General features: G+C 41.7%; 1 protein-coding gene across 1 annotated transcript in view; it reads right to left on the reverse strand.

The window, feature by feature from the left end:
- pola1 (polymerase (DNA directed), alpha 1) overlaps window positions 1–9,709 on the reverse strand; it is a 66,536-nt gene that overhangs the window by 9,113 nt on the left and 47,714 nt on the right. The window contains exon 36 of the mRNA XM_042510657.1: window positions 3,379–3,475. Coding sequence (XP_042366591.1) covers window positions 3,379–3,475 — 97 coding nt within the window. The remainder of the gene's footprint in view (window positions 1–3,378; window positions 3,476–9,709) is intronic.

Here is a 9,709-nt window from a genome sequence, read left to right on the forward strand (position 1 = left end):
ATGCCACACTGAAAATTCCCCAGAATTCCCCATGCCTCAACAGGTCAGAGCCAAGTCTGACCAATGGTGGGGCCTCTGACCTGTCAAGACATGGACTCAGGACCTCTGGACACTTGATACCACACGGTGTGGTACCTGCACGTCCCACAGCTGATCGATCAGATTGGGATCTGGGGAATTTTAAGAGGCCAGGTGACTTCTTGACAAATGTTTAAGAAATATAATACTGCATGTGTCAGTGGGGGTAACTTTATGTGGAAAGGTCCTGGGAACAGCTTGTCTACAGTTTTGTCTGCACAGTCTTTAACGTGTCTGACTTTGAAATATCAAGTTCGACAGACGGGACCTGTGAAACGTCTGATTCCTGGTGAAAGGCACTGATCTGGTATCAGTGCTATAAAATGCTTCCAGCCATCACGTCAAGATGCTAAAGTGCTCCATAACAATGTAGCGTGTTGTTTATTGTACGCTGTACCATCTATATGTAAAGTTAACTGTTGGCACACTTAACCAGTGTTTTACCGTGAGGTGAAAAACATACTGTGAGGAACAAAATAAGACTGAATATCAGAAGAGAAAGCCAAGCGCGGATCAAAAACACTAAAAAGCACAGGGACATAAAGAAAGGAGGAGGCCAAAGAATTGATTGGCGATGATTTCTTGCATCTGGGCGAAGACAGAAATAAAAGAAAGCAAAAATGGAGGCTATAATCATGTTAGTACTCCTTCACGTCCCCCCTCCCTCTACACCAGTCCAATCCCTCCATTTCAGCTCCCTCCATCTTCTGAGTGGTCATCTGTTGATTACACGTTATATTTACCTCTGCTGTCTCACTCTTTTGCTGCCTCACTCAGGTCCTGACTGGCACGCACAGTCGCTGAATTCAGGCATACATACATAAATAACATACATACATAAATATTTAATCAAATAAATAAATCACTCGGCCCAGCGGCCCTTTCTAATCAAGTGACATCAATCAGGGAGAACTATGGGTAAAGAGGCCTTGTGGCTGACGCCTACTGAGCGCGCCCAGAGCGCTGGAGTAGCGTCTATTTGAGTCCAAGGGGGGAAATATACGCTCCATGTCCCATTATAGGAGAAGGGCTATCCTTTCGTCAGCGCGCCCATTACTCCCCCTATCATTTCCCCAAATCTAAAACCTGTTTTCAATCAACACAGCCAAACGAGTGCCTGTCCAAGAGAGCGAGAGAGAGAGAGAGAAAGGAGAGAGTGAGCAAAGGAGAGAAAGCAGTAGAGATGGACAGTGAGGGTAAGGGTAGAGGGAGAGCGATGGAGGGCTCTTTCCTTCTTTCTTCCCGTGATTGGAGCGTTTTGCATTCTGTATGTGTGTGTGATTGAATCCGTCTCCTAAATTAGGGCTGTCGACTCGAGGAGCTGAATGTCCTTAACCCCCCTCCCCATATCCAATGCCCATACTCTGCTACATGTGTGTGTGCGCGCGCGTGTGTGTGCCACATCATTGGTGAATACTATAAGTGTAGCCTGGGTAAAAGGTTTACTTTGAGCCATTGATTGCTAATGGTATGTTGTATGTGTATTTGTGAGGAAGCATTGTTAGGACATCAAAATTCAAACTTCAATAGCCGTTCTAGTAACTTGATTTCAGTTCCAAAGGCGGTACTGCAGAATAATAAGACAGCAAAAAAATGAATAAAATGATAGAATTTTTTTAAAAAAGCCAGCCTGTTTTCACAACGAGCACTGCACAAAACTTTAGAAATCAATCCTGTAACAAATAGAAAAAAAGACTTTTGAAAGTTAGGTACAAGATCTGACGTTGAGTATAGTAACAAGCAACATGTATTAGGGCAAAACTGCACACAGAAATCACGATTGGGTTCAAACCCCGGTTTATGAGGCTCAGTTCAGTACGAGATTGAGACCGGTACAGTGTAAAAAAACCAACAGCAAATGAATAAAGATACTTTTCTGTGTCTTTTCATTCATTTTTGACAGATGTTAATGCCAAAGACATACAATCCTCTTGCTGGGGATTGAGAGAATCTGGACAACTATTGTCATTATAAAAATAAGGCTTACACTGTGCAAACACTAAACAAACACCTTCACAAAAGGCAACAGGTCAAAACAAGCCATAAAACTAAAAAGCATCTGTTATGCTATGAAACAGAGCATACTAAATACATATAATATTAAAAAATAAATCTTGTGCATTTGGGAGGAGTGTTTCAATTAATTCCATCTTGGCTATATGTCAATGTAAATGCCACTTGCTTCAGTATTTTTATAGATATTTTTTATCCCGTTTGCTTTTGTGTCTTAAGGCTGCTTGAAAGCAGCAGGGGATAAGGAATTAATTTTTCCTTGTCTTGCTGATTGGCACATCTGGATGATACCATCAGATGTGCGTTCGCATGTTGGATGTATTTCCATTCACATACTCAACAACTGTGAAGCGACGCCAACACACCATCAACATCTTATACATAACTCCCACTCAGTTCCTACTGTAGCTGACCGCAAACCCGCGGTCGGCAGGCAGACCTCATTTGAGCCTGTTCACAACCTTAGATCCTCATGTGAGGTTCTTTTGTGTTGTTCCAAAGTCGAGGCTTAAATCTAAAGGTGACCAGGCTTTTGCTGGTCAGATTTTGAGAGGGGACAAAGTATGACGCAAAGGGACGCACAGAAACAGAGAGTTTGCAACTTCAAATTCATGTCAGAGATGAGATGATGATTTTTGTTTTCAAAGTTTTGAACTAGGCTGCATTGGTTTTAAAAAAGCTGACCTTTCAGAATGATACAGATCCTTTTCAGTGAGATAAGAGACAAGGTTGGTAGAATCAGTGACCTCTTATTAAACACTTCTTAAAACTAATCTAATTTTTCTAGACTTGATTTTATGTTATGTTGTCTTTTTTTTAATCCTGTCTTGATCCTCCATATTATTATTATTATTTTATGTATTTATATCAATTTAAGTTTTTTATTCATTGCTTTATTTATTTTATTTCATGTTTTACTGTATTTACTTTTTAGTTCGGCATTACTGTTTGGCTTCAACTGTTACATCATCTTTGGGCTATCTTGCTTCTGCTTTGATTTGTTTGTCAAAACACTTTGTCAACTGTTTTTAAAGGTGCTAATTAAATAATCCTCTATTACTTTTATTATGATTCCAGCGCTGGCGTTACATTTGTATTCATCATAGTGCATTGCTAACCTCAGCACGTTGCTAACAGCAAACAGCTTAAGGTTTCTGGGCAGAACTTGTGCGTGCAAACTTTGATCCCGCATTACGTGCATCAGTCTACAAACCATGTATTCTGCTTTGGCTGCATGAACCAAACCGTGACATACCTGATCATGTATGTGTGTGTGCATTGTCTTACTTTTCTCGTCACCCTGTAGCAGTTTGGCAACTGCGTAGTCCCAGTCAAAGATGAACCTGTAGAAGCAGAGCTGGTTGTACAGAGCCTTCTCGGAGTACTGCAGAAAAAACACATAGAACAACACGCATTAAAACATTGGTACAGCGACAAACACAAGGTGAACAAATATAATATTGAATTGAATGTGTAATTATATTAGTAACAGAAAACCTGTATTTAATTTGAATCAGTCATGTCATGGCTGATTCGCAGTACAATAAATAAGGTCAGCACTGGTGCCAAAACTGCTGCAAATGCCACCATGGCCGGAAGTCACATCTGAAAAGAAATACAATATTGTCTCCAGAAGTCCTGACAGTGTGAAATTAGTTATTTCTCTGTCTTATAAGCAAAGCGCAGTGTAGTTCCTCCTTTTTGTCCCACGCAGAGTTGTGTTTTTAGCAGTTAACATGACAAATGTCGGCAGCCGTTCAAATCAGCTCTTGCTAATTAATATAAATTCTGTGAGTAACTTGATTACAGGGCAAAATTAAACTTGGGTGTTGTCTGGTGCATGGGGCTTAAGCATCCCAAGACTAACAGAAAGGTGCATCACTCTGTAACACCACCGTACAACCATATGTGGACTGAGTGTTTTCGTAGTCCTAAACATTCCAACAGAGTGAGATGTCTTCTCACTCGCTGGTCGCTGAATTATATTCATGTTACAACCAAACTCCTCTTCACTTCCCTGGAGTCAACAAGCACAAACGGATATAAACAGGAGCAGCGCCACTCTGCCATAGCAACTCAACGTGTGTAAATTTGCCGTACTAACTATTACACCAATAACGCTACTGCAGGAAGAATACCATCACGAATTAAATTCATGCCCTACTTTATAACCACAGTGGTTATGTCAAGAAACTAATACCCCTAACTGGAAAATACCTCCGCCGAGTCTATTTCCCCAGTGTTTTTGACCGTGAGTTGCTGCTATGTGGTGTGTTTTTCAGGGGTGATTTTAGTGATTTGGGGGCCATGGGAAAACATATGCTTTACTTTTCATCTTTTCTCTAACTGGGAATACTGGTAATGGCAGTGGTGAAAGAAGTACTCAAAACTTCTGTATTTGCAAAATACCACAGGCCAAGCAGTCGCCTTGTTCCAAACCAGCATGTTTTAAAGGGGCTCTGCATTGGTGGTGAATGCAGCATTACTCATCAAACTGCCTTTGACCCAGTTTAACAGGAACCAGTATACTCACCACTTGTTAGATATGGTTAACTAATCAACAGTGCCACTAATTCATTTTTTTCCCTGTTTGTTTAGGTTATTAATCCTCATTATATCAGTCTGCTATTGGTGTAGAGTTGAGACCATGACAGGGCAACAGATTAATAAACCTCATTTACCAGTTTTAGAAACAGGTAGAGTGAACGACACTCTCCGAATGCGTACCCGACTTGAGCGACTATACCTCCTCCCTGAAAACATCTCCCTTCCTCTGTGTGACACAGTAAAGCAAGAAAACAAATTTGCTTGCTTTGTTAATCTCCACTGCAATTAACTGGAGCCACACGACAGCCTGCCAGAGCGAGAGAGAGGGAGGGGGGGCACGGAGAGGAAAAGCAAGACAGAGAGTTGGGAGGGAGAGAGAGGAGAAGAAAAAAGAGAAAGAGAGAAGATACAGAAAGAAGTGAGAGATAGAGATACGGTGGGGAAGAGAGAGAAAGAAAAGAGGGGATCAGGCCTGAAATACCCTCCCTCATAATAGTTTGTTGTGATAAGCCATTGTGAGAGAGGCATGCGAACAGCCGAGGCTGTCAATTTGATTAGCCATTATACTGCATGTTTAATTGCAGTTATTGGCTCGTCATTTCCCTGCTACGCTGGAGAGGGCACGCTAAGCCCCGACCCCACACTGCCATCAGGTGTGTGCTGAGTGCTTTATTATTACCACCAGGAAGAATCCCCTGACAATTCCTGTGTGTCAGTAACTGTGTGTTTGTGTGAGTGTGAGTGAGTGAGAGTGAAGTGAGTTTGTGTGTGCCCATTATACCTGCCAATCGGCAATGTGCGTAATTGTAATTTCAGTTTTTACTGCTGCGGCGTAATCAAGTGGCAAGAGTATCTAATGCAACTAAATGCAAACTATGTGTGTGTGAGTGTGTGTGTGTATATGTGTTTAATGGCTTTCTATGGCTGTCCACATGGCACACACAGCTGTTGACCATTGATGCACTGCCTAGTCAACAACCAAACCATGCACATCCCATAATGGAGCCTCGGTTACGGTTGCCAAGGTTGAACAAGCTCGGTCGGCACAAACACTGCGCACCACTTCTTTCTCTTGAAAATCTCTCTCTCTTTCACACACACACACACACACACACACACACACACACACACACACACACACACACACACACACGCACACACACACGCACACACACACACACTTTCTTCTGAGCCGTATCCAAGCAAAAGCATATAATGGTGGTAGTTTTTCAGCAGACTTTTCATCCACTATCAACTCTGTGTTTTTGTTTTTGCACCATCTTTCCTCACATAGGCAGAGACATATTGTCTGACTGACTACCTTTTCATTAACTGCTTCACTGGTGTACTTGAGCGACAGTGTAGTGCTCAAAAGTTCTTTGGAGGTCGGATGTGTGTGTGCATGTGTGTCCCCTAAAAGATGGAGACAGGTGTTTTTAAGACTCAGAGGAAGTCTTGAGTGCTCGTTTCATTGTGTGAGCCATTTTAGACTGTTGCTCTGTGATTTGGATCAATTTGTGCGATTTAGACTCTTTTTCTTATTTCTTACTTTTCTCCTTTATTCTATACATCCCGTCTCCATTCTTGCTTTCTTCTATCACACACATTTCCCGCTTCCTAACTGCATGTGTACATGCACCCGGGATGTGCACATGCAGTTAGGAAGCGGGAAATGTGTGTGATAGAAGAAAGCAAGAATGGAGACGGGATGTATAGAATAAAGGAGAAAAGTAAGAAATAAGAAAAAGAGTCTAAATCGCACAAATTGATCCAAATCACAGAGCAACAGTCTAAAATGGCTCACACAATGAAACGAGCACTCAAGACTTCCTCTGAGTCTTAAAAACACCTGTCTCCATCTTTTAGGGGACACACACACATGCACACACACATCCGACCTCCAAAGAACTTTTGAGCACTACACTGTCGCTCAAGTACACCAGTGAAGCAGTTAATGAAAAGGTAGTCAGTCAGACAATATGTCTCTGCCTATGTGAGGAAAGATGGTGCAAAAACAAAAACACAGAGTTGATAGTGGATGAAAAGTCTGCTGAAAAACTACCACCATTATATGCTTTTGCTTGGATACGGCTCAGAAGAAAATATCGCAGCGACAGCGACAAACGAGGCCTCGGCCTCACACGTTTTTCTCTATGCTCCGGCTTAGCAGCAAACACGCGTTGTAAATAGTGAAGCTACGATATCCGAGCCCACACACAACCGCAGCTGCAGAAAGAGAGAGGGAGTGAGAAAGGGAGGGAGACGGAGAGAAACAAACATACATTTTCCCTCAGCTGTGAGGCCACAAGGCTTTAAAACTCTTGAGCTTTTTAGATGCGATGAGCGTTATTGCCGGTTGTGGTAGTCACGCCGATCAGCTTCACAAGACACCATAATGAGTCAATATATGTAAATCTTTACTAGGCAAACACGGCGGGAAACAAAGGCATTTAACTGGTGCTCTCGCCCGCAAGCCTCCAACGATTCAGCACCGGTAATTTCTCCCCATTGAAAGGCATAATTGCCTGCTATTTGAAGATATTCATGCTCAATTTTTGAAATTAATTTCAATTGGAGGGAAATGTAGAAATGTCAGCTCCAGTGAAAGGGATTTGATTTCAATTATCCTCGCTCAAAGGACTGTGATTTCCAAATACACTTAAGCAAAATTATGACAAGAATTTTTGTTCGGCAAAATTCAGTGTTTAAAGAGCGATTAGGCGATAATGGGGCAGCTTTGAGCCGGCAGTGAATGCAGCCGTCTCCCTCTGAAAGGCACTCAATTATCTCTGATTGCTCCCGCTATAATGTATCAAATAGAGATACCTGCTATTGCCGTAATTTGTGTGAAAATTAACATGCTGCAATTTCCACTAGAGGGAAAAAGGGAGCTCTAATGGGCGCCTGAGCGTACATCAATAAAACGAGGGGAGAAAAAGAGAGCGACAGAAAGGGAGGGTGAGAGGAGGAGAGAAAGAGCAAGCCAGGAGAAGAGAGAATGAGTGTAAGAGCTAAGGAGGGAGGGGAGGGAAAGAGAATGAAAAGAAAGGAGCAGGGGAAGAAAGCATCGAATAAAAGAGGGAAGAAAAGGAAAGTCAGGACAGAGATTTGAGACACGGTGAGAGAAAAAAAGCCTATTTGAGTTAAGCGCTGCGGAGGGAGGGAGAAGAGCGAGGGAGAGATGAAGAGCGAGGGAGAGAGGAAGAGAAAGAAATTTAATTTACTGAAAATATTACAAATTGCACCTGTGCATAACTCCCCCAAATTACCAACCAATCAAGGCAGAGTGCCTATTACTCTCCCATTACATGGAGATCAGATCACGCTCTGAATCTGTGTCCAGAGAGGGAGGGAGGGAGAAAAAGGAAGAACCAGAGTGAGCGAGACGGGTGGAGGGAGGAGAAGAGAGGAGAGGCAGCACCCACAGTGATGCTAAATGTACCATGATGCAACAGCGAGGAAAGAAGGGAACGCAGAGTCACAAACAAGACGCTCCTTTACAAAAGCGCTGGCACAAACAAGTGTTTTTAGTGAGGCAAAGAAGAAACTGATTGTCTTTCTGGCTGATAATCTATGATGATACTGGCAGATAAAAAGCAGAATGTGGCCAGAGAGATCCAGCTAAAGGCACAGAAATCTGATGGAGCGTCCAACAACAAAAAAAACTCAGAGTGGGAACTGATGTCTTCCCTAGTTGTTTGAGCTCAGACTATCTACCAGCAGCTCAAACAGCCACGAATGGCCTCTTGACTACTTTGCATAATTGGCAGCAATTTAATATGTAAGCTGCTGGGCTATTAATCTCCATGCACTGGCTTGATTCAGATAACAGTGTTACCTAATACTGAGGAGTCAGTGTTAGCCTAATATGAACTATGTTGTACCAATTTCTCAGAAGGAAAATCTCTCTTTTCTGCGAGAGGTCAGATTTACAGGTCAGCAGCATTTATTAGGGTTTAAATATCTTACTAAAGGGCACTTTAGCAGGGCAGACAATTGATATATTGTCAGTCTACAGTGTGGCCAGTATAAATATTAAAGACTAGTTTTAGGGATCCATGATAATATCAGAACTTCATCTGAATCATTAGATATTGGCTTGAAAAAGGATCAGAATTGGCCTACATGCTGATTTATGCTATCACCCTAAGTTGAAGTATGTTACTTATTTTGCACAATTAATGAATATTGCATACATTAAAAAAGCATTCTTATTCATGTCTCCATCTGCTGGTGGGCTATCATGATAAGAGTATGCAGAATATGATGTTAATTCCACTACAGAAGAGACTTGATTATGACCAAAATAAGGGGGGGGGGGGAGTGGATATCTTGGCATAACAGATTTCAGCATAAAAATCGTGCATCTCCTATTATTTCAGTTGTTAACTGTTATATACATACATTTCAAACCATACATCGACTCAAAAATGTGTTTTTCCTCCATTTATGTCCCCTAAAATGTCTGTAAATTACTGTGCTGACTTGTATTTGTGCAAAATTTGTCACTATTGAGGTGCTTTCAAATTCTTTTACTGAAGAGGGCAATATCTGTGCACTTCCCTAAAGTTTGAGATTCAACAACACAGGCAAAGAGCAGACTTATCAGTAAAGAGATCAGAGTTAGCATTAGCACGGCGAAAGTTTTGACAGCAAACACGGTGCAGACCTATCTGCACACTTTTAGTGCTGGAGAAAGAGGAAATCGAAACCTAAGCAGCGGCGGTGGTTTATGCAATACTTTTCAACTTTAGTGTCTACACTCACGTTTGTAACATTATGCTAACAAGACCAAACCAGCATATTGCCCAGGATAGAGATCCTTCAACCACACGGAGGCCTCCTGACTGATCACAGTAGGGTTTGATTCACATTTGAGCTGATTGCAGTACTAAATAATCTTTTCTGTAGAGGTATCTATAAATGTATTGTTTAAAATTTATTCTTATNCAACCACATGAAGGCCTCCTGACTGATCACAGTAGGGTTTGATTCACATTTGAACTGATTGCGGTACTAAATAATCTTTTCTGTAGAGGTATCTATAAATGTATTGTTTAAAATTTATTCT

This window comes from Plectropomus leopardus, chromosome 21 (assembly GCF_008729295.1).
Source record: "Plectropomus leopardus isolate mb chromosome 21, YSFRI_Pleo_2.0, whole genome shotgun sequence".
Taxonomy (NCBI): Eukaryota; Metazoa; Chordata; class Actinopteri; order Perciformes; family Serranidae; genus Plectropomus; species Plectropomus leopardus.